Raw genomic sequence first — 25521 nt, 5'->3', positions numbered from 1 at the left:
GGCGCCCCCGGTGGTAATCGCTTCGGTGGTCAGCGGCGTCGGCACGCCGCGGGCCACATAGCACAAGGCAGCGGGCCTTGTGCTATGTGGCAAAAGTTTAGAGCAAAAGTTCCCGGCGCTAAACACCCAACGCCGCCCCCCCCCCCCCCCTCCCCCCCGGTCCGCGGCCCGGTGGTTGGGACCCCTGCTCTAAATGGTTTAAAAATACACAAAAGTTCTTCAAGTGTGCATTCAGAATAAAGTAAACAGATGGAAATAAAGATCTTATCAAAAATTTGTACAGTATGTTTGGACATATTTGAGATATTACAGTTGAAAATTTTTCCAATATTGGTACTTTTAATAAATATACACAAATTATATCGGTCTCTTTTTACAACCAAAAGCCTTTACGGAGTTTTGCTACGTTGAACGACGCATATCAATTTCCAAAATTTGGCTCCGTCACTAAGGCGCAAACAGGCTTCGTCACTAAGGGGTTAAACTCAGGCTCGGATTGCTGACCAATAACTGGGTAGTGCTTAGTTTCGGACATGTACAAAGCAGCAAATTGTGATAAATGTAACTTCAAACTGGAGGTGGCCCAACCGGGTCCTAGAGCCTCCCTTCAAATGTTCAGTTTTTTGCAATAAATATTGGTCCGATATTGTAATAGTTACAATTACCCACAAAGTTTCATTCTATTCCAACAACTTTCTAGGTGCTTTGTTTTTTGTTTTTCTTCTTTTGGCAATGAGTATATATATTCATTGTGTGGAAGATCCAACTGCTTTGGTATATAACTATAGGGAGGTCTACATTACCGTATGGACGCATTGTCTTCTTTTTTTAGCCTAGATGCAGACATGGATCAGAAATCGTGTTCCTTTTTTAAATGTGCATGTGGCGAAAAACATGCCGCAAGACCTGCAGCAAGAATTCTGTATAAAATAAACTTGAGCAATACTACTGTAGCGAATTATATGGCGCATTTGCTGTGAATGTTAATAGGGATTTCGTATACCATTAAAGCATGTGTTGAAACTTCTCCAAAATCCGAAACACGCCTCTGACAGCATCTCCATGCTGGATAAAACAATGTGGAAATTGAAGTCCTATATGTAGGTGAATTTTTAGTTCTGTTATACTGAAAGCATACATTATATATTTGCATTGCTGCTTTACATATACGCTTCATGAAAATCAATAACATTTAATTCAGTTTAAAAAACAGTTGTACATATTTTGCAATAAAGAAACTTTTATATTAAAGGGGTTGTCTCGCGAAAGCAAGTGGGGTTATACACTTCTGTATGGCCATATTAATGCACTTTGTAATGTACATCGTGCATTAAATATTGGCCATACAGAAGTTATTCACTTACCTTCCCTGCGCTGGCGTCCCCGTCTCCATGGCTCCGTCTAACTTCAGCGTCTAATCGCCCGATTAGACGCGCTTGCGCAGAAGGGTCTTCTGCCTTCGGGTCTGTTCGGCAGCAGCGGTGTTTTGGCTCCGCCCCTTCTATGCATCATCGCGTAGCTCCGCCCCGTCATGTGTGCCAAAACGCCACTGCTGTCGAACAAACCCGAAGGCAGAAGACCCTTCTGCGCAAGCGCGTCTAATCGGGCGATTAGACGCTGAAGTTAGACGGCACCATGGAGACGAGGACGCCAGCGCAGGGAAGGTAAGTGAATAACGTCTGTATGGCTCATATTTAATGCACGATGTATATTACAAAGTGCATTAATATGGCCATACAGAAGTGCTTACCCCCACTTGCTTTCGCGAGACAACTCCTTTAATGATAACACCTAAAGTTATAATATGCAATTTAGCATCTTCCTGTCTGTAACGTGCAGTATTATGGTATACACGGTTTATTAGCTTTTATAAAGATTACTGATTTGTGATTGTGTCTTCTAGATCGAGCAGGAGAAGTTGGCATCTTTGAAGAAGCAAGATGATGATAAAGATAGAAGAGATAAAGATGACAGAGATAAGAGAGATCGATCTAGAAGTCCACGAAGGTCATTTTTAATTCTTTGAATACAACTCTCATTTGTTGCTTGTCAATATGGCTTAAAAATCTGATAGAAAATCCCATTTCTTGACTAAAGGGGGAGAGGGGTCCACCCCCAAGTTTAGGAAACCTGCAGGTATAAAACTAAATAGAACCTCCCATACTGCCACAGTGTTGCAGTAGAAGATTTTGTCTCACTTTTAATAAACCGATGGGTACAGGTCCAGTATCTATACTTGACAGTTTGGAACTTGAGTGAAGATAGGCATTTTTGTAATTAATGGCAATTATCCTAAAAGGTGAATGTGACACTTCTAAGTAGGAAGAGGATTACACCGAAGACTTACACTAGAGTTTGGGTGTCTTCCTTACCAAAGCAGGTTGAGACCCTCTTCCATCTCCCTCAGTTTCTATTTTTCCAATTTTTAATTTTTTGGAATTCCTTCAGTCAGGATTTGACAAGGGTCTTAATGTCCTGTATACATCTTTTAGAGCCTTATTTGATACCAAAAATATTTATCAAACCCCCCCCCCCCCATGGGTAGTGAGACTGTTATAATCTGTCCCTAGGCCCCTTCAGAACGTTTATTGGGATTTTAATCTAGTTCTGTATGCGCTTGTTTTTGCACTATTAGATGCCATTTTCCTCAGGATCCTGATCCCATGTCCCCATGGGGCTTACATGTTGTGGATTGTGTGCACAAAAAATCTGCAGCATTTACAGTAGCACTGTAGTGGATGATATTTATGCAAAGCTCATCTCTACGCTATGGAAAAAATCTCCACGAATTTCATGTGGGAAATGACATTAGGACATGAAGTTTCAAATTATGCCGTGAATTGTACTAGGGTGAATTCTGCATCGCATTAGTAGCATTTCCACACTAAAATCCATAACAATGCTCCATTTAGTGCTATTTTTGCTGTTGCAGCAAAATTGCAGTAATTGTCTCTTAATCCAGTAACTGCCCTTTGCTCTGTAAACTTCTCCGGCAGTGTGGGTCTGTCCACCTTTTTCTTGGGATGGACTATCTATCCTGGTGCTTTTATGGATTCCAGAAAAATAAATTTATTGTTGAATATTGTCTAGGCGAAAATCTAGGTCATCTTCACCAAGGAGGAGGTCATCCTCACCACGGAGAAGGTCTCCAAGCAGAAGAGAGAGGAAGAGAAGTCACTCTCATTCACCACGCCACAAGACAAAAAGTCCTAGCCCATCTCCAGTTTTTGACAAGAGAGAGCCAGAGGTACAAGAACCTGAACCTTCACTTAAAGTAAAGGAGCCATCTGTGCAAGAGGCAACATCATCCAGGTAACTTTTGAGGGAATTCACTTTTGACTATAATTTGTAGATGTAAAATGTTTGCCAGTGATTCAATTTATCATTTAGTTGCTAGTTTTTAATCCTAATCCTTTATGTAATATAAAATACCACTCCACTGACGTCCTGGATTTGGTGTACTTCCCTCCAAGTCAAGTGGCTAGATTTGTAGTGTGAAGCATAAAGTAGCTGCCAGAGTCTCTGGTGCAATGGGTTGTGGATTTCAGACTATATCACACTTGACATAATACAGGTTGGCAATACAGGTAGGCAGTGATGCAGTGATGGACAGCAGCCAACACTGGGGGAAGGGGTGGGGAATATTTTGGTATTGCCATTGCTTTCTGGAGATCCTTACCCCAGACTTCTTTCTTCATTAAAAATTAAAACGTGCCAGTAAGGAGAAACCTTCCCTCAGGCCAGATTCAGATGTAGCAGATTTAAATCTGCAGCTTGCCTATCCTGTTGAGCATTTTCACAGGTGAGTTCTTGATTTGCAATACAAAGACCTACTGCCTTCCTAATCTTTCATAGACTTTTCAACCTTATGTATGTTTGTTACTTTTTTTGTTTGTTTAAAAAAAAAAAAAAATCTTAATATGTTTTACTTTTAAATTAAAAATATAGTATATTAAGTATTTTCTTTTCTTCTAGTGACATAGTTAAGATCACCAAACCTGATTCTGCACCAGATACCAAGGATGCATCACCAGAGCCAAATTTGCGGAAAACTAAAGAGAAAGAGAGGCATCGTCACAGGTCTCGCTCACGTTCCAAATCTAAGTCCAAATCTCGTTCCCCTTCACATTCTAGACCACGGAGACGTCGTCATTCAAGGTCCAGGTAAATGTTGGACCTTTTTGGATAAATTTGTATATCCCTTTATTAAAGATCTTAATACAAACCTTATTTAATAGGTCCTACAGCCCAAGAAGGCGTCCTAGTCCTCGACGTAGGCCATCTCCTCGAAGGAGAAGTCCGCCTCGCAGAATGCCTCCCCCACCTAGGCACAAGAGAAGCCGAAGTCCAGTTAGACGGTGAGTGTTTGATAATCTGTTCATCTTTGATAATGTTGGTATGATCAAGTCAAAGTTCAGTTTTTAACTTTGCTATAGAGCTGACCTTTATTATTTCAATATTAGAGATGAGCGAGCATGCTCGGTAAAGGCAGATACTCGAGAGAGAGAGAGCATCGCTCTTCTCGAGTAACTACATACTCCGAGCAAATGCAGGTGAGGGGGGGTTGTGTGTGAGAGATCTCTCTCTCCCTTCGCTTACCTCCGCATTTGCTCGGACGAGTATGCAGTTACTCAGGAAGAGCGATGCTCGCTTGAGTATCTGCCTTTACAGGCATCTCTAATCCATAGTCTTTTCTTTTTTCCTTTTTTTTCTTTTCCATTCTAAAACACTCAGCAGGAGACGTTCTTCAGCATCCTTGTCTGGAAGTAGTAGCTCATCATCCTCCTCTCGCTCACCACCACCACCTCCTAAGAAGCAGCCCAAAAGAATTTCTTCTAGCCCACCACGCAAGCCACGCCGCTCATCTCCATCTGCTAGTCCTCCACGGAGACGATATAGACCATCTCCACCTCCAAGTCCACCACAGAAAAGACGTTCCCCTTCGCCACAGCAGTCATCACGTTTAAGAAAGCCTAGGGGATCTGTTTCACCACCTCACGTTTCTGGTAATGGCTAACTTTTCGTATAGTTTAAGGAATTTTTTCTACTTGTACATTTATGTCATATCCACAGGGTAGATGCGTGTCCCAACTCTGGGAACCGCACCTGTCGCCACAACGGGGGTCCCCTAACACTATCCTGTCTTGCCACTGGAGGCTGGAATTTTGTAAACTGCAAACTAGTTCTAGACTGTTTCCTTAACTCCCATAGGCGGGGAATAGGGTTTACGGAAACCACATAGAACCCATAATTTAGTTGTTTTCATAATCCTAGCCATCTCTGGCTCCAGCAAACATGTCGGTATGGGAAACATGGCTGAGATGGAAATATCCCTTTTTAAGTCTTCATACACATCTGCATCAGAAGTTCCATTCGGAGCCTCTGACATAGATTTATGTGAAAATCTTACAAAAGTGAGTGCTGCATGCAGTACTTTCATTTAGTAGAATGCCAGAGTTCATAATGGGAGCTGGAGAACTCCTTTAATATAAACTGGTTCCGTCCTTTGCTGTCAGGCGTGTGCCGGATGTGGCATTTCCACTTTTGCATTTGTCTGGCTCCTAGAAATGAGCCAAAAAGTGTTAGATGCCTGTGTGAAAGGGGCTTTCCGCGTTCTAAATCATTGGTGGCAGTGAGAGGACGAGCTGTATATTTAAAAAAAAAACAAAAACACAAGACTCGTCTCCCCGCTTGCCGTGCTGCTTTCTCATAGTCACTAAGGAACCAACGGTTTTCTGTTTACTTGGTCAGAATGGTCACATGGGTGGTTTACCCTCATGATTGCTGCAGCTAATTGGAGGCCCAGAAGTAATGTCATTAGCAACATCCCGTAAAACTCCCTAGGGGCTTCTACATTAGAAGCCCACATGACACGTATACTAGCATTTCTGGACCAGTGATATCACCTGTCAGATGCTGGTGTACTGAAACAGTGGTCTGGCGCCATAGTGAGTATATTGTTTCTAGCTAGTTTTCAGCATGGGGGGGAACTGTGAATGTATGTGTAATAATATATATATATTTATGCTTGGGTTTTGGTGTATTTCATTACAGTTTCAAAACACAAAATTATTGAAAAGCGAAAAACTCCATCACCTCCCTCAAAACCGCGCAAAAGGGAAATATCAGAGTCTGGTAAGTCAAGAGACATTTGAATCTTGTCTGTCCCTCACACCATGCATGGGTTTAATGTCAACTATTGGTGCCACTTGGCTTAATTGGCTGGGAGGTGCCACATAACTGTATCTTTGACACCTACAGTGGATATAAAAAGTCTACACAACCCTGTTAAAATGCTGTTTTAGTCATGTTAAAAAAAAAAACCAAAAAACACCTGACAAAGGCCGCCTGCAGACGAGCGGGTCTGATCCGGCGGCGAGAATTCTCGCCGCGAGACCCGACCCGAGCGCCTGCAGAGACGAGCGCGTACTCACCCGCGGCCCGTCTCTTTCATGTGCCGGCGCATGCGCAGACCGGAGCCGGCGGCCGGGTGAGTGACGTATCTGTGTGAGGCTCTGCGAGCTCCGCACAAAAATAGGACATGCCACGGTTTGTTTGCCGCGCGAAATTTCGCGCGGCCAAACCGCGGCCGTCTGCATAGGAGTGCATATTTTAATGCACTCCTATGCAGGCTTTGAGCGGCGGAAATCCGTGTGCAGGCGGCCAAAAATGAATCATTTCAGATTTATTTCTGCTTTCAATGTCTTCCGTTATCTGTATAATTCCATTGAAAAACAAACTGCAGTCAGTTAGGGTGGAGAAATATAAAGGGAAAAAAAAATTATGTTCTATGTTCTGAGATAAAGCAAGCAACGTTTCGACCGTTAGGTCTTTCTCAAGCCTGAGAGAGCCTGCTTTGTGGCTTTGCATTAGATCACCTCGTCCTGTGTCTGAAAGGTATAAGCATTTGTGTGCTGCTGGATAAGACTACAATTTTTCACTTACACACGTATTACTGTAACACTGATATATGTGTGTGTGTGTGTGTGTGTGTGTGTGTGTGTGTGTGTGTGTGTGTATACGATTTACTTAAGGACTTGAATTTCAAGACCCACTTTTTATATTTTTTCAGATGATGATAAGGGAGGCAAAATGGGAACGTTGGATTCAGTACAGCAACGTCGCCAGTATAGGAGACAAAATCAGCAGTCCTCCTCAGGTAATTTCCATTTTATTTTTGGGTAGATATGGCAGCTTGGAGAATGACAAGGAGGTGTTAATATACAGTGTGGGTTTGTTTCAAAGTAATATGGATTTTTTTTTAAACAAGGTTACTCATCACTACTAGTTGTAACAATTTAGTGCATTCATAGCATTTTTGGTCTTGCCTCAAAAAGAATTGAAGTGTATATGGAACCATTGTCACATCACTATAACATTGAATTCCAGACTCCGGGTCATCCTCCTCTTCAGAGGATGAACGGCCAAAGCGTTCAGGAGTGAAGAATGGTGAAGTTGGAAGGAGACGTAGGAATTCTACATCAAGAAGTCCATCCCCTTCACGGAAAAGACCCAAGGATCCTTCTCCACAGTAAGTCTGTGTATAGTAGCAGAGTTTGTGTTGCATATTTCCCAGCCAACATCTAAAGCATATATACAGCCAAAAATAATTCCACTGTGCTGCTAATAATTATTTACCAAGTAGTCTCTGTTCACACTAGTATTAGGTTTCCTTTTTATTTCCAGTCTATTCCGTTCTTCCTATGGAAGCAACTGACGGCAGCTGGTTAAAATATATATAGTGAAAATGAAAGGCTGTGTAAAAAAGTCTTTCGATATATTAGTCTGTAAAAATGGCCAAAGGTGATGACTGCAAAAAACAACAGTATGAACACAAGATTACGTTCTGAAGTCACTTAAATGTGCTTGAAACTTGAATCTATTTATTTCCTCCTTGCTATCAGGATGCAGACTCTGAAAAGGTGGCAAACACCTCCACTTAAAAGGTTGGTTTAGGCTTTTGTAATCTACTATTAAATGTAGACATTTAGAATTTAGTGTAACTAGGTTAAAATATAGTCCCGATACGTTTCTTTTTTAAGTGTATATTGTGTATGTAATGTAGTCACGTAATTGTAGTTTAATGAAAAGGTATAAAGTAATATACTTTTTTAAAATTTTAATTATCTTCTATTTGAAAGATCCTTGTTTGCTGTCAATAGATAAAATATTTTTTTGCTGACTACCAGGGGCCGAAATCAGTGCAGACCTAATTCTGTTCCCAGTCTGGACTTCAGTATGATGCATTGGGATTTGTGGGGTTTTGAAACTGTCAGAATTTAAAATCTCTACAAAGCTGTTGACACTATTTTGAAGTACAAATACAATTTTGACGGTATAACTCTTCACATCCCATTATTATAACATATTTAGCATACAGCTGCAATGTGAAAAGTTTTGAATTGGATGATGGGAAGAATTATTGTAGAAAACTGACAGACTTCTACTCAAAAAAAACAAACAAACCTAAAGGCTGCAATTAAAGGGAGTCTTTCCCCAGGTTTATGCTGCCCTTTCCAAGGGCAGCATAATGCTAGTGAGACGCCTTCCTGATTCTATTGATGGCTCACTTCATTCGGTTTAATAGTTTTCTTGAAATTGGCTATCCTCTATTTCAGCTATCGGTCCTTATATTCATGAACAGTGGACTAATGCCACTCTTGCGCCAATGATTGACAACTTTCTGCGCATAGACACAAAGTTGCCAGTCAATGCAGGGAGCTGCAGCTCTTGAATTTCAAGAACTACAAAGTGCACACAATATAGAGGACTAGATCATCTTCTGTTCGAGCTGCAGGAGATGCAATGTTCAATAAAACTGTACCTTAGCAAGTAAGTGGGAGATCAGTGTCTCACTAGTTTATACTCCCCTCAGGGCAGTCCCTTTATACTGAAGGTCCTTGACTGAATACCAACCTGTCATAATGCAGTCAATTATTTTGGTTTATTATTTATAATGTAAGTCCATTGGTGAATCCTTTTGACAAATGTCTCACTATTAATAGGAACCTGTCAACAGCTTGGAGCTGCTAAAAGCAATGGCCTCTAGGGAAAAATAAAATGTACAGTATGCCTTGTAAAATTTAGGCTTAATCCTTCACATGCTTTATTTAAATAAAGTTTTGTGTTTTTGCTGTAGTTATTTAAAAAAAAAAAGCTTTGATAAGCTTTTATTTTTCCCTAGCTACTATCGCTTTCATCAGTTCCCTTTTAAATAGTGCGACGTTCCAAATAATTTGTGTCCAATCCTTTTCAGGCATGTTTTATATGCTTATTTAAATTGGTCAGTAGTGTAAATGGCAGATTTTTACCCTTGGGGCATGTTCGCAACATTTGTGTCTATAGTAATGTTCTGTAGAAACCTTTTAGGCCAATATTTAAAAAAAATTAGCTAAGTTATAAAATGCTTAAAATCCCTTTTGTAAATATTGTGAACTGAAATTTGTATTTTTTTTTCAGCCGTAGGAGAAGGAGCCCATCTCCTCCTCCACCCAGAAGACGACGCAGCCCTTCTCCTCCTCCACCCCCAAGGCGACGACGTTCTCCTTCTCCACAGAGGCGCAGGTAATTAATATAGTAATTTGCTTTCTGAGTGATTGAGTTGGATCAATTAGAATTCCTTGTACTTAATAAAGAACAACCATTCGGATGCTTCTAAGTCTGCCCTGAAACTGGAAGGTGATAAAATAAATGTGGATTCTGGTTTCAATGGTGCTCAAAACAATGCTTCACATGTCAGGCCTAGTATGATTGTAGTCAACAATTGTGTTGCAGTGAGTAAAGGTGTGAATTTTTATCAGGTGGCATAAAAAAGAGCTTCTTTACCATGTGCTAGTTAGACTTCCTTAGCATGTGCTAGTTATGTGGATCTTTAAATTTGTTTTGTAACTTTTACTTAGGTCCCATTCTCCTCGCAGGCAGTCTCCCGCACAAAGACGGTACTCGCCACCAATTCAAAGACGATACTCTCCTTCTCCACCTCCTAAGAGAAGAACTTCTTCACCACTTGCTCAGCAATCTTCCAAACGTAGAGTATCGCAGTCACCACCGCCTCCAGCAAAACACAGAGTATCTCATTCTCCTCCACCAAAACATAAAGGATCTCCTGGAGGAAAAAGACGTTCTCCCTCTGTACCATCCAAGCAGAGAAAAGGTTTATCCCCAAGTAGATCTGGAAGGGAGGCACGTTCTCCTCTGCAGCCTAAACGTTTATCACCCTCTCCACGTCCAAGAGCTGCACGTAGCTCTGAGAGCCCTCCAACTCATAGGAGGGGACCTTCGTCTTCTCCTCCTAGGAGGCAACAGTCCCCTTCTCCAAGTACTCGGCCAATTCGACGAGTATCCAGAACACCAGAACCGAAGAAAATGAAAAAGTAATTCCCTTAAGCTACTTGCATATTTTTGTTATCGGATTCATTCTGTATTTATAAGCTTATTTTCCCCATTTTCAGGGAGTCTCCAAATCCTCGAAGAGGATCTTCTTCGAGATCGGTTTCTGGTTCTCCTGAACCAGCTCCTAAACAAACTGTTTCAAGATCTAGGTCTCGATCCCAGTCTGCCAACTGGTCTCCAGCTCCAGTGCCAGCTAAGAAGGCAAAGAGCACTACGCCTAGCCCATCTCCTGCTCAGGTATCAAGATTGTTTCCGTTTAACAACTTGCACAGAGCTATCTGCTTGACTGTGTTCAGCCTTTTGCCAATTATATCCAGCTACTAGTTTGCTACTTGTTTGTGTAGGCATTCCATCAAACAAGAGAAAAACTACTACAGCTTGTTACTACAAATGTAGACTATTTCTTTTCTACCTTGTAGACTTCAGATCAGGAAGGTGGTGGTGGAAAGAAGAAAAAGAAGAAAAAGGACAAGAAACACAAAAAAGAAAAGAAGCACAAGAAACACAAAAAACACAAGAAAGAGAAGGCTGCAGCTGCTGCTTCTCCAGAGATCACTGAGGCAGATGTGGATGCTGAAGCCAAGAAGGTAAGGTCCCTGTCCTGGAATGTTAGATTCCCCCCACCCTCCCAAATTCAGTATTCAGTTGTGTCACTTACGAAATCCCTTTTCAAGCCTGTATGTCCAAAAATATATCTCCCTCTGCACGCATTGTTAGGTGGTGGGTAGTCTAGTGGGCCCCATTGACTAGTTTTGGTCACCAATCACTGTTCTGCCTCCTTTTCTGTCTTCTGCTGCAGCGTAATAAAAATTCTACTGATGCCGGGCGTGTACCTCCCTAAACAAAAATCCTATACATTTCCCCCCCACCAGGAGACTGAAAGTGACGGAGAAGGAAATCTAGACGATTTGGAGAAGCATTTACGAGAGAAGGCTCTGCGTTCCATGAGAAAAGCGCAGGTTTCTCCTCAATCCTAGTTCTGTTCACGTCTCATTTTCAGTGTAAATTGTATTTTGTTTTGTATTCTTTTTTTTTTTTTTTTTTTTTTCTCCATATGGCTTAATGCATTTTGAAGGTTAGACTATTCCAATTATTAGGTTGGGGTTTTACTACTACACACCTAATCATTTCATACAGTGATGGAAGAGGTTAAACACCTGCAGTTATAATGGGAAGTCAACTGTGCAATCGTTAAAGATTTGTTGTGCTTTCTCAATCCTGTAGTGTCATGGCTGACATATGGATTGGTTAAAATGTTTCCCCTTTTCTGCTTTTAATATTTCCATTGTCATACCATAAGTTTTCCAGGTTTAATAAATTGTATAGACTGTTTCTTTATTTTCATTACATGAACAGCATAAGAAGTGATTAAAAGAATTCTCCTGTGTTTTGGTTGCAGTGTAACAGCAATTCTGTTAAACTATTAAAGAGGTTTTCCAGGAAAAAAAATTGTGGTGTGTCAATTAGACGTGCTTTAAAAGTATTTTTGGTTGAGTCGAGCAGATGGGGACTACTTATCCTAAGACTAACGGGGGCCCCCATGAATAATATGCCTGTACACATTTTCTCTCCATGGAAATAAATGGAAGTTACAGAAATATGAGGCCTTAGTTTTTAGAATCGGTGGGAGACCCAAGTGCTGAATGCACACTGATCAGTCTAAATATCTGACCGGTAATAAGTATTTCTCTGGGAAACCTCTTTAATGATCATATTGTAATATGGCCATGGATTTCTATATGTGAGGCTGTTAAAACACGTTTACCTCAAAATCTGCTATATTCAACATGTTCTGTTCTCCACTATGTTGTGGACACGTTTTGTTAAATAGACGCTAGCTTGGAACACTGGAATTTCACTTTAATTTTATTAAAGTTTTTTTTAAGGGGTGAGTTGTTGCCTAAGTTTCTAAAGTTTCATAACTTGTGTCTGTATAGCAGGCACTTCATCCACTCACTTTGTGAAATGACTTAATGGTCTAAACCTTGTGGATAACCCAAATGTTTTTGGTCCTCTTCACTTACTGTCCAGTATTTTTCTACTCTTCTTGTGTTCATGCTACATTTTGCTACGTGACTATACACTCTCAAAATGTTGTATGAACAGAACATGACAGGAAGGCAAATCAAACACGGTATCTGTCAATAAGCTAGCTTCCACCATACACATTAGATTATTTTTTTTATCCAATTTGTTTGGTCAACTTCATACTTTAGATGAGGGCTGAGCAATTAAATTTATTTAATTAATTGCTGTTTAACTGAGGCACGCTTCTGACTTTCGTCAAAATTGTGAAATTGGCATCAGCCCAATTTTTGCTAAGCACTGATTGTCAAAATTTTCCCATTCAGTTCTATAATAAGAAATTACTGTATATGCAATTCCCTTATATTAAAGTTTTTAGTTTTTTTTTTTTGTTTTTTTTTGTTTTTTTTTTTTGCTAAACAAGCTAATACCACCAAAAACAAGATACATGGAAAGGAGAGTGAAAAACTTTCAGGCCAAATTATCCAGCTCTACTTTATAAGATATGACACTTATCACAACCTCAGGGAAATGCTTCTTTTGCCCTGGTCTATGTACGAGAAGTATGTTTCTGAGACCCATTCACGCACACATCTCTCGAGTAGATTCAAGAATATATAAGCTCACACACAGCTGCTAGGTGAGTGAGCCGTAGCCTCTTCTTTACCAACATGCAGTTCGAGAGTAGCCTTACAAATGCTTGTACAGTTCCAAAGGGTACATCTTTTGTTGTGTACGAACATGGGGATTAGTATACAATACTATCTGGTCTTTGTTTAACCTGTGACGCCTCATCGGTTGGTGACTGCGCATATCATGATCTAGCACTCCCAGGATTTTACAGCCAATTGAACCAATCGATCCTAAAAGTACCTTTTAGGTGGGACCACTGTGCTTTCACACAGGAGCGATAGTCATTCAGTGCTCTCTTCCAGCCCTCTGCATCCATTCACTGCAAACAGGCAGTCCGTTCATACGTGAACGACTGCCTGTTTTACACAGCTACAATAGATGCTTGGTTTTTAGGTGAACTAAAAACAAAGCAACTCCAACAAGTGAGTGCTTTCTTACTCTGTGCCCTGGTGATGGCCGTGTAGACACAGGATGACTATTACTGAAAGTTGCTGTTTCCAGCAATTATTTAGGCGCTTTTCGTCCTATAAAAGGGCTCCTTCACACTGGCAATTGTGAGAATATCGTGGTAAAATCGCAACTTTTTATCCCGCAATACTTGAGCGTCAGCACAGCTTTTTCTCGCAAAAACATCACTACCGCTTGCAATGTTTCTCGAGCCTTTTTCGCGTGGTTTTTTTTGTGTTCGTGCTCTGCGATGCAAAAAAAAAGAGGCTCCATAGGGAAACGCAATATCGCATGAGTGAAAACATCGTAAATGTGAAAGAAACCACTGCAAATTATTAGTTTCATAATTCTGCGTTTTCACTCACTTTTTTTTCTGCCAGTATGAAGCCCCCTCCCCAAAGTTTTCTTTTACTCTATATTTTACTGACAACACCAATTTGACTGGACCAATGAGGATATGCTGCAAGTCAAATATATAATCGGCCGACAAAAACAGACTGCAGGAAAAAAAGTATAATATAAAAATATATCTTCTTGTACAGAATGAAAGACCCCCATTAAAATGGAACAAGATACAATTATGGTAAAGCCAAGCCAGAGGGAGCGTTTTGTAAAAATTATTTATATTCTTGAACCCCTTGGTGACCAGCCTATTTTATACCAATTTTCTTAGTCTCATTACAAGATACCATAACTCATTGACATGGCCATATGGGGTTATTGATTTTCACTGTTTAAGTCATTATAGCCTTGGGAACCCATTGATCTAATAATTTTGCTCAGTGAACAGAGTTTGAGAGGTGACATGTTATTGAGCTGTGGGATGGTCGTATCAACGAATTGCCTGCCACCTGGCCTACTCTGACCAGACTGTTCGGAGGTGTTGGGACCAGCGGATGTATGAGCTCACGCACACAAAGCTGCTGGGCTCAGGACGCCCTCAACAGACCACCAGTAGCGAGGATCGTCCAACAAGCAGCTCCAACTATTTCGTCCGCCATCCAGAGACAAGTGCCACCATCGTTACAGGCCACTGCCTTTGAAAGCCACCATTACCTCTGTTTGCAGTGGGTTTATGAATGACAAAACAACTTCTACAGAGTGGAACTAGGTTGTCTTCAGCGACAAATCCAGGTTTAGTTAGTGCCCAAATGTTAAATGTGTTCTTTCTGAAGACCGAGGGCTGAGCTCACTGCCCTCACTGCTGCTGTGATGGTTTGGGGAGGGCATCGCACACGACACGTTGGTCACTTTAAATAGTTGTACGAGGGCCAATGACAGCTCAGTGATATGTTCAGGACATCCTCCAGCAGGATAATGCTCAGCTGTACACACAAGGGTGTCACAGGTATGCCTCCACAATATTGCTACACTTCCGTGGCCTTCCTGGTCATCAGATTTATGTATGGGACAATCTGTGGCGCCAACTTTGGCAGCCTATGAGTTTGTACAATCTAAAAGATCAGTACAGTAAAGATGGATCGATAAGCTGCTGAATACCATATGGTACATCCATGCCTAAATACCTGCTTGTGTGACATCTTGTATCCAAGCTAGACACGGCCTAAGGACAGTTTGTTTTCCCACAGGATATTGTCCTTTCCCTTAGATATTATCTCTTAAGTACTTGAGTGTCTAAAGAGCATAACCTGTACAGATTAGCAAAGCATAAGTACAAGTGTAAAGTATACAAGGGATTATATATACATAATAGCAGCATAATCCAGGAGCATAGTAACCCAGTATAATAGGCAGCATACAGACCCTCGAGCTGCCATCTCCGATGCACATTTCACCCATGCGCTTTTCTCAAGAGGTACAGGAATACACTTCCCAAACTTATTTATAACCCCAGGTTCACAAAAACAGGAAACACCTGTAAAGTATCATCATACTACAGATCTCATAGCAAGGTATTGGGCTCTACAACAATGGATGTTATGTGACAATAGTCCATCATTGTGGAGCTTAGTACCATTCTATGAGACCACATAAAATCAATCAGTATAGAATAAGATCAGTTCTTTGGTTTAAAACAATAGGAAATGGTGTACCTAACATTAAGACCAGAGTGCTTACGTTTATGTCCTAGATGTGCAGAGTTTATTTGGAGCAGGATCGCAAGCCAATCCCAGTCCATATAAGGCGGGTGCTGTCTGTCTGTGATAACAGCTGCAAGCAGGTGTCTAACACTAAATGCCCCGATTGTTTTGGGATCCCAAACAGACCCCTTGTGATGAGGCACAACTTGGGCCCAATTTCCAATGATTTGATTTGCGGAATCTGCAGGAGTCGCCCACGCGGAAGATCTGCAATTCAATGTGCCCATAGAGAAGCCTGGCATCCGCAACTGAATTTAAGCATGTGGGTTTCATTTGCGGACCGTTTGAGTGCGGAAAACAAATCGCAGCATGCTCCATTTCAGTGCGGACGGGCTCAATAGAAGTCAATGGGTAAGGACGATCCGCAGTGCATCCGCAAATACAATTGCAGTTGTACTGCGGATTTGAATGGTTAAAATCAATTAGGGAGGTGGGGAAAAGGCTGTGTCAGGGGCTGGAGGGTGTTGCAGATTTTTTCCCGCACAGATGATCTGCAGTGTCTCCACGCTGAAAAACAATTACATCCACGATCTCCCGCTGCAGAAATCCGCAAGTTAGCATGTCAAGCGATTGCAAGTTCAAGTCCCACTCTGGGGCCTAGAGAAAAAAAAAACAAGTTAATGTATTTTATTAGTTAGTGTAAAAATAAAAAGTTTTTAAAAAAAAAACACACTTTTTTCCCAAATTAATAATGAAAAATAAAAAGCATATTTGATATCTCCATGTCTGTAAAAGTCTGACCTTTCTAAGTAACTCATTATTTATCCCACACAGAGAATGTTTTCAGAAAAAAATACACAAGAATTGCACGTTTTGAAAAAAGGTGGGTGGCAGCGGAATTAGTTGGCAAAGCAAAGAGCCCCGCATCTTGGTGTTCTCGTTCCTTGTTTTCATTCAAGACTTGAAAAGCCGGCTGCTATACGCCCGTGTGAATAAGGCCTAAGGCAGTGTTTCCTGACTCTAGTCCTCACAGACCTCAGCAGGTCACGTTTTTAGAATATCCTATAAAGAGAACACTTGTAGCAATGTCTGAGGCGAAGACAATAACATCATCATCTGTGCAATACCAAGGAAATCCTGAAAACAGGACCTGTTGGTGGGAGTCCATGAGGACTGGAGTTGGGGAACACTCCCTTAGACCAATGGTCTTATTTTTGTGCAAGTCTGCGTGAGAATAAGAAATGTGACGTGGGGTGTCCCACACATCAGACATCACACGTATGGAGTGTCCATGTGCTGTACGATGCCAATTTTGCACGAGTCTTGGTTGCATCTTGCATCGTCCTTGTAAATATGCCCTAAAGGATTTTATTAACCTGTGAGAATCCATGGAAAACTAAGCTGAAGAACTAGCCCTGATGTACATTGAGAAAATGTTGCAATGCATTAGAGGAAGTGGACACATCGGGGTTAATAGTGTTGTTCAAATGTTCTCTAATTCTATCCTTTGGAAGACTGGGTAGGAAATGTATTTAGTTCTACTCTTAGACTATACTAAGTAGCTGCATCTATATGCAACAGGATTAGCCCATTAGGTAGCAGGCTCTAAAAAGTCTTGAATGAAAACAAGGAGTGAGAACGCCAAGTTTCAGGGCTCTTTGCTTTGCCAACTAATTCTGCTGCCATCCACCATTTTTCAAGCCCTATCCCTCTGTAAAAAGCTCCTACAGTACCCTCATATCCCCAGAATCACCTTGAGGGATTTGAGTTCTTTGTAATTACATCAGTGACTGCTGCCTTTCTGCACGTGGAAGCCATGGGATTGCATGTGTAGCAGCCAGAGCGGAGGGAATGCAGCGGATCAGCTCCATCCTGTATCTGGTGGCTAAAATCTCCTGGCGGACCCCCTCAACGCCCGCTGCCCAGCATTTCTGGAACAGCTATGAACACTTCTGGAGCCCTTGGTGACCATGGCCTACTTAGCATCAGCGGATGGGCAAGGACCGATGGCCTCCCCACGGAGCTGTGGCTTCTCTCCACCGGACTACAAGGATTCTCCTGCTATGAGTGCATAGTGATTGTTGCTTGGAGACTTCTTTGGCATCAGCCTTGAGCCCACGGACGGATTGGATTTGTAGAATCTATGTGGGTGCCCCACGCGGAAGATCTGCAGTTTAAGCCGCCCAAAGGGAAGCATAGGGTGTCCGTACCTCAACTAACACGTGGATTGGATTTGCGGGTGCGACGTGTGGAAAAGAAATTGCAGTATGCTCCATTAAGCTGCGGATGGGCTCCATTAATCTATGGAAGTGAGCGATCCACAATTCAATTGCGGATGCATTGCCAATTTGTAGGCAGATACCTCTCTGGTTGCTTGGAGACCAAGTGCAGAGAGGAGGGGGGAAGGCAATCACTTAAGGTGTGTTTTTTTTGGTTTTTTTTTTGCGCGAAGAAAAAAAATCGCCAACAAGCATTTAAAAATAATTTCTGGACTGACTCGCAGGTCTTCCGCTACGGAAATCCACATGTGCCGTAGACATGAGGCCTTAGTCTGCTCCAGCCAGCAGTGGAGGCTGCACCTCCATACTGTGTGGCCTGTCTGCTCCGGTAGGGGAGACAGCATGTCATAGGACCGACTGCTGACTACAGCTCCTGGCTCCTTGCAACGTCAACATTTATCCACTCCATCATTGGATCCCACTGATTATATGCAGCTGGGCTGTACTGCAGGACATCAGCTCCTAAAGGAAAGGGACTGTGTCCTGGATTATTTTTAGCTTGTGACACCCCACATGGGGGATTATCTGAGGATAGAGCTTTCAAAATTCACGGAACCCTGAGACCATCTGCTTTCTTGCCCCCCCTCAAACAGTTATTCATTAATTTGTTTGCACAGCTCCGCCATAAATAGCAGGCTGAAGATTTTGCTAGCTACAACAGTAGTGGTGCCTTTCTGGTGCCACCTAGTGGTTTTTCAAAGTAACTATATGTTCTCTAGTAGATATGTAATAAAAGAGATTTCATACTGCTGCAGCATCTGCTAGCAATCAGCAATAAGTGATCTTCCCCAACCCTTTCCTGGCCACCTGTGTGACTTTTCCTCTCCCCAAATTGTTTTAAGATTAAAGTCTTCTTTTTCTTGATGTATGTGATTGGCTGTTTGATGTGAAACACAGTTTTCTTGTATGATATTGATTGTATTAAAAAGCTATACTTGCAACAATCCTAATAAAAATATGTATTTAAAAATAATGGATTTTAAGGACCTAGGGCAACTTATTGACTCCAGAGACTCTAAGCTAGATAATACTGTGGCTAAAGTTAATCAAAACTATGATAGCATTTCAGATATTCACCGTCAGCTCCCATAAGCTAATGCTAAAATAGAAGATCTTGAAAATGGGTCTCTAGAGGGTAAACTTCCATAACCGGGGGTTGCCTGAATCGGTGGTAACTTAGAGTCCACTCTGCCAGCTCCCTGCTATTGACTTCCGGACGTAGCCGGGAGGTGTCATTGGGGGCCGCGGTGTGCAACCCCACGTCACGTGATTGTCCATTGGATAACAGCGATCGCATAAAAGTTTTAAAAAGTTGAAGTCTCATCTCCACATCCCCCCACCTTCCCCCACGGATCGGATGTGTGAGGGGAGCTGAAACTACTCATCTACGGCCTCTGCAATGTCCTGAAAGGACCTGCCAGCTTCTGCGCATGAGCGCCAAAGGTAAAATGTTGGGGCGCAGAAATGGAAAGCCCAGGAAATTTAAAATCTCCCTGCCCCCGGCTAGCAAAGATAGCCAAGAGCAGAGAGATGTCACCAGGGGCCACGGTATGCGGTTCCGAATCACATAATCACCATTATCCAATGGATAACGGAGATCATGTAAAGTTATCCTCATATCCATGAGGAGAGTTGAAATTACTTACCTAAGGACCCTGGATTTGTCCCCTAACAAGATCTCTATCCGCAGACCTTTTCCCGCCTTCTGCGCAGGCACCCGTCGGCAAAATGTTGGAAACAAAAACCAAGGATTGCTAGGGAAATTTAAACTCTCCCTGCTCCTGGCTCCAAAGGTAGCTAAGAGACTAGAGATTTCATGGGGGGCTGCGGCATGCGATCCCTGGTCACGTGATCACCGCTGTCCAATGAATAACAGCGTTCCCTGTAAAAGTAAAAAAGAAAATTAAAGTTTCACTTCTCCTCATGAATCAGATCCACGAGGGGAGGTGAAATTACTTACCTAAGGATTCCAGCAATATCCCCTGATGAGATCTTTATCCACGGACCTCTTTTCTCAGCTTCTGTACAAGTGCCCGTTGGCAAAATGGCGCACGCAAGCGCAGGAACCGGACAGGGCCCAGGAAATTTAAAATCTCCTTGCTCCTGGCTACCAAGGTAACCGAGAGCCTGAAGCAGTGACCGGAGGCCTAGAGCGGACCCTGGTCATGTGATCACCATTATCGAATGGTATAAAAAAGATAACGATCTACTATAGGCCGGTCTCACACGACGTGATAGGAACTGCGGATTCCGTCTGCGTTGATCCGCAGTAATACGCAGATCAGTCAAATGCATTGGGTTACCGCAGTTATGCGCAGTACATTACGTGGCTGTACACAGGGCCACGGACGGACTCACAGCTGGTATCCACTGTGGGCCTCCACAAGTGGATTCCACATACAGCCGTGTGAGCCCGGCATTTTTCAGATCACTACCTGTAATACGTAATTTACAAGAAGTCCCTGGGAACGCTCGCCTTCCTGCAGTTCCAGGAGTAGCTCATTGAGCGCCTTCTGTTTGAGACTGCCGCACCTCAGCAAGCTTACAGAGCTTCACAGAGTGCTACTTTTTACACCCCATCCCTGCCACTGAGGTCAAGAAATATCCCCCAAAAAAGTGTCAGGTTTGCATGAAGCATGGGAGGAGGGATACCCAGTTTTATTGCCCCATGTGCCCATCCCAACTAGGCCTCCGTAATTACCCATTTTGAGACATACCACATAATTTTACATTATTACTTTTATCTAAGATTTAGGGAATGCCAAAAATTTGGGGCCACAATGGGTATGTTTCTGAACACGTGACAAACAGTGGTATCCACATTGGGTTGCGCATCCTCATTTGCATGTGAACTATGGAAAAAATACTGTCTTTAAAATGACATATTTGCAAAAATATGAGATTTTATATTTTCTCATGTATTTTTTAAGATGGGGTTATTTGTGGAAGTATCTATCATTCAGACACTTATAAGCCTTTGCAATCTTAGCTTGGTTTGGGAAAACAAAATGTCCCTCAAAATGTTAATAATTAATTTTAAATTTGTCTCCTAAATGCTTAAAAAATAAAATGAAGTTTTTCAAATGTGCTTCCAGAATAAAGTAAACAGATGTAAATATATATATCTTATCAAAAAAATTGTACAGTGTGTTTGCACATATTTGACATAATGCAGTTGAAAATTTGAAAAAATTAACATTTTTCAAAACTTTCCTAATATTGGCGCGATTAGTAAATATACACAAATCCTATCGCTCTATTTTTACCACCTAAATTAAGTACAATATGTGGCGTAAAACAATGTCAGAATTACTTGGATATGTAAAACCTTTACAGAGTTATTCTATGTTAAAGTGACACATCTCAGATTTCCAAAAATGGGCCTGGTCATTTCACTAAGGGGTTAAACCCCTGCGCTAAGTGTTTCGAAGCATGATAGTTTAGTATTGCTTTCCCTTTCATCTGTTCTTTCAATTTAAAAAATGTAACTATTCCTTCATGACTTTCCAAGAAGAGTTACTGGAGAAGCTCTGTTTTCACTAAGAAAAATTCATTGAGATTTCAGACCTCAGCTCCTAATGGCAGACTGTCTCCACTGTGGCAGAAACCCAGGGAGAGGCGCCCTCCTTCTCACCAGGGCAATAATGGGCTCAAAGATGGGCATCGACTCACTAAATTGCTTTATACTCAGTATCTTATTGATTCCTGGTGTAACCATAACCCTACCATGAGGGACTTCTCTTTCTATTCGTCTGTGAATAATGAATACTCGGAAATGACCATATGGGATGGATAGCTCTGTCAAGATGAACATTCTATCCTGACTGCTCTATGTCTTTTGGACCCTACTCATAAATGTCCCTTTGGCACAGTTAAAACATCAGCAAAGTGAACAAATTTACACGGGGAGGCATGTAGTAACTAAAACTATGTATAACAAGATCAGGGAGGCCTGGTGATGCCTCACATCATCACATATTACCAAGCCTCCAGATTGGCTCAACTCTCCCAGCTTCACTCTTGATTCCATATCCCTTTGTGGGTAGAATTAGAGGGAGCAACTTGTCCTGGACTCCCTGTTGACCTTCTCCCTTGGTTGTCTTCTATAAGAAGGCCAGCCATCCTGTGCCCGGCCCTATTTTGCTTGTTCTCCCTATGGGATCATCTATAGTCTGCTCATAAACTGGCTGCGCCAGTATTTACAAATCCAGACTTTGTTCTAGATGATTTAACAAAAGCTTCCTGAGAATAGAGGACTTTACCTTACGTTTTTTTGTATTTTTCATAAGCTCACAGAATTAGAATATTTTCGTTACTATCATATCACTCCTTAGAAGTTTCGAAAAAGACAACGTTTATATCACTACAAAAAACCCTTTTGAATCTGTTTGTTGACACCCATGTAGGTCTAAGAAGGGTTATCTTTTTAAATTCATATAATGATTTTAGCTGTGACTAATAAACTCCCCTTTATGCAACAGTGGGAAAGGGATACGGGGAACGTTCTGGATCTTGATCGTTAGGCGCGTCTGGCAAAAAACACAGTTAATTATCTATTAATATGTCACTAGTAGAAGCCGGATGGAAAGTCCTGCTTCGGTAGTGTATCATGCCAGCTAGCTGTCGTGTATGTACCTAAGAGTCTCCCCACTATGCTTTATAAGGTGGGGGCAAGGGGGTACAATGTATCATATTTGGTGGGAGCGCCCAACCAGTCATAGATTTTGGATCTATTCCGTTATAATTAGAGATGAGCGAACACGTTCGGCTCCGCCCCTTTTTCGCCCGAACACCGAACTTTGCGAACACTTCAGTGTTCGGGCGAAAAAGTTCGGGGGCCGCCGTGGCAGCGCGGGGGGGTGCGGCGGGGAGTGGGGGGGAGAGGGAGAGAGAGAGGGCTCCCCCCTGTTCCCCGCTACTGCCGCCCGCGCCGCCGCACATCTCCCCGCCCCCCGGCGGCACCCGGACACTTACGCGCGAACACTGCAGTGTTCGGCAAAGCCGGTGTCCGGGTGCGGATGTGTCCGTAACGGACACGTTCGCTCATCCCTAGTTATAATTAATCATTAGAATGATCTAATGCAAGCCTTGTTAATGCTCCCATTCCTGATGTTCCGAAAAACACCAGAAAACTAATTATTACATCTTCTTGGCAGCTAGAATAGCACTGACCAGAAGCTGGAAAACATTAGAGCTGGTTAAGAATAAACTAGGATGAATAATGGTTAACGATTGGCTTACCAGCATGGTGACAGATACTTTATCTAATGGCCCATCTACACGGTCCGATCATCGTTCAGACTCTCGCTGGAACATGGGAATCTAAGTGATAATCGTTCACGGTAACTGCCTGTAGCAACTGAACAAAAAAACAATACTTTGTTCGTTGTTTGGTTTATACAGGCATAAAAATCAAATGACGATCGGCCCGTGTAAACAGGCCGTTGTTCATCTAGAAACAACGACTGTTTACTATGAATGCAGGCACGTGGGTCAGAGATCATTCTGGCCCACTCCACCTCCATTCACTAAGCAATCCTCACTTCTCTGTGAAAGCACAGGAGCAATTATTGCTGGGATGCCTGTTGGGCACTGAAGCACCCCGACAGTTGTCCCATGTAAAAGGACCTTACGTTTGAGGTGGTCTGGTGCCCTTGCTTATCATATATGGGGGGACTTTCTAGTCCATCCCTAATCTGGTACATGGTATTTCGAGTAGTTGAAAACCTTTCAATACTATGTTATTCCCTTGTACATCTTGTCTCTTCCCTGTGTGTCCACTTTTAACTCAACTATATTTGCTTGTGCAAAGCTTTGTATAAGGATAGCACTTGATTTTGCACCATTGAAGTGTTATGTTATGCTTGCTCATATTTTGCCAACATGATATGTTTGTATACTTTTAAAAGTTGAATGAAAAGTATTGAACGTAAAAGAAAAACAAGTAATACAGTTTTCATAATTATAGAACTCAATACCCTGTAACGTTTTAGGAGAGCTAATTTTTTTTATTTTTGCTGTGCTTTTTGTTTTTGTGGGTTTGGAAGCATTAAATTACACCTTTAAAAATAGAAATGGTACTGCCAGAAACCACAGGAAGAAAATGCAATATTTCAGTCGTTACCTTTTCATAGAGTGTGACTTTCCATATAATCACAAACAACAAACATGCTATCTAAGCAGAAACGCAGTACCTGAAAACATCCCTCTGCTCTTCATATGCCTCTCCTGGTATTTTTCCCAATAGCACTATGCATGCAGTTCTTTAAATAATGTGCCAGTTATAGAAACAGTGGAATGATTACACTAACATCCATTCCAGTTCTGGCCACAGTTTCCTAACAAGTCTTTGCTTTATTTAGTGTCTTACTGCTGTGTGCTGTCTGGAAATATCAACTCATGTTCTTCTAAAGTCAATGCTATAATAGTAAGCTTTCAGAATAGTTAAGAAAAAAAAAAGTGGAAAAAAAAAGTCTTCGGAATCTAAAGGGCACCGTTTCTTAATCTCATAAACCTATGTTCAGCCTTTCCTTTATGGGGTTCCATTAGATTAAATAGCGAAAAATGGTATTTAGATGGAACCATTGACTTCAATGAGTCAAATGGAAACGGAAGATGCAAACCTCAGGCTCACTGTGACCTGTTTCAGTCTATTTTGGAACATACAAAAGTTTAACCGACTATATATAGTTAAACAAGGACTGTGTAGTTTTGTTAAAGTACACAATATGAAGAGTAATACAAATTAAGGCCTCCTTCCCACGGACGGATTTCCGCCGCGTTGCCCGCAGCTATTAGGTTTTATTGCACCTAATAGCTCAATGCTCACGGTGCGGAATTCCATTGCGGAATTCCGCACCGTGAAATCTCCCGTCCTCACCCGCGACATGCTCTATTTGCCGCGGGTGTACGCGCGGCCGGCTTCCATTGCAGTCAATGGAAGCCGTCCGCTCATGCTATCTTCCGCTGTAGCACAGCGGAAGATAGCGTGAAATCGCCTCTCCGCCCACCGCTGCTGCGTCATATGACGTGGCCGACCGCGTCATGTGACGCTGTGGGCGTGTCTTGTGACGTGGCCGGCGTGTCACATGACGCTGGTAAGTATGGGGTCTCTGGGGGGCGCCGGGAAGGCGGAGCCCGTCACGGCCGTGTGCAGCCGGCCTAAGCTGTACAGCAATACTAAACTGCATTGTGCAGAGGCTGGATACACAGAATAGTTTGTAACCATCTATAAAAGTGCTAACATCTTGTACTGTGAGAAGTACAAAAAAGACACATAATAAATGAAAAACATACTGATGTCACGCACGTTCTACCAGAATGTTGCCATCCCCAACACACATTTTAGTGGAGGTAATGTCATCCCAACGAATCACTACTTACAAATCCAAACTCCACCAATGAAAATAAGAGGCAGATAGCAGATGAACATATTAATTAAATGGAATAGTTATCTGCAATCCGCCTCCACAACTGGAAGTTGTGTCTTCTTAGACATCAGAGTGGTTATCAAATCAAAGCTGCTTCAAGTCCGAGAGAACTGGTTTCTTTGAAGGAACGTTCCCAGAGAGACCATTCGTCCATCACCCAGCATCATTGAACATGTGTAGACAGTTTGGTGACCAACCTTACTACATAGATATGATACAGAACCAAGCTTACTATATAGATACGGTACCAGAACTAACATTACTATATAGATA

At 42.1% G+C, this 25521-nt stretch overlaps 1 protein-coding gene across 10 annotated transcripts in view; it reads left to right on the top strand.

Annotated features, from left to right (window-relative positions):
- The window catches only part of SRRM1 (serine and arginine repetitive matrix 1), a 30125-nt gene extending 17844 nt beyond the window's left edge, over positions 1–12281 (top strand). For 3 of the 10 annotated variants that reach the window (XM_066574602.1, XM_066574648.1, XM_066574641.1), the window contains 14 exons: positions 1904–2007; positions 3091–3312; positions 3976–4164; positions 4239–4358; positions 4735–5006; positions 6055–6135; positions 7073–7159; positions 7390–7531; positions 7905–7946; positions 9460–9564; positions 9900–10373; positions 10452–10629; positions 10812–10979; positions 11265–12281. In XM_066574602.1, coding sequence (XP_066430699.1) covers positions 1904–2007; positions 3091–3312; positions 3976–4164; positions 4239–4358; positions 4735–5006; positions 6055–6135; positions 7073–7159; positions 7390–7531; positions 7905–7946; positions 9460–9564; positions 9900–10373; positions 10452–10629; positions 10812–10979; positions 11265–11369 — 2289 coding nt within the window. In that variant the 3' untranslated portion in view covers positions 11370–12281. Of the gene's footprint in view, positions 1–1903; positions 2008–3090; positions 3313–3975; positions 4165–4238; positions 4359–4734; positions 5007–6054; positions 6136–7072; positions 7160–7389; positions 7532–7904; positions 7947–9459; positions 9565–9899; positions 10378–10451; positions 10630–10811; positions 10980–11191 lie in introns of those variants that run through there. The other 7 variants (XM_066574605.1, XM_066574607.1, XM_066574634.1 and 4 more) reach the window with 7 other exon arrangements.
- Positions 12282–25521: the final 13240 nt, after the last annotated feature.

Source organism: Eleutherodactylus coqui, chromosome 1 (assembly GCF_035609145.1).
Source record: "Eleutherodactylus coqui strain aEleCoq1 chromosome 1, aEleCoq1.hap1, whole genome shotgun sequence".
Lineage (NCBI taxonomy): Eukaryota > Metazoa > Chordata > Amphibia > Anura > Eleutherodactylidae > Eleutherodactylus > Eleutherodactylus coqui.
The sequence above is the reverse complement of the archived record's forward strand: the minus strand, read 5'-3'. Positions and strand labels throughout refer to the sequence as shown.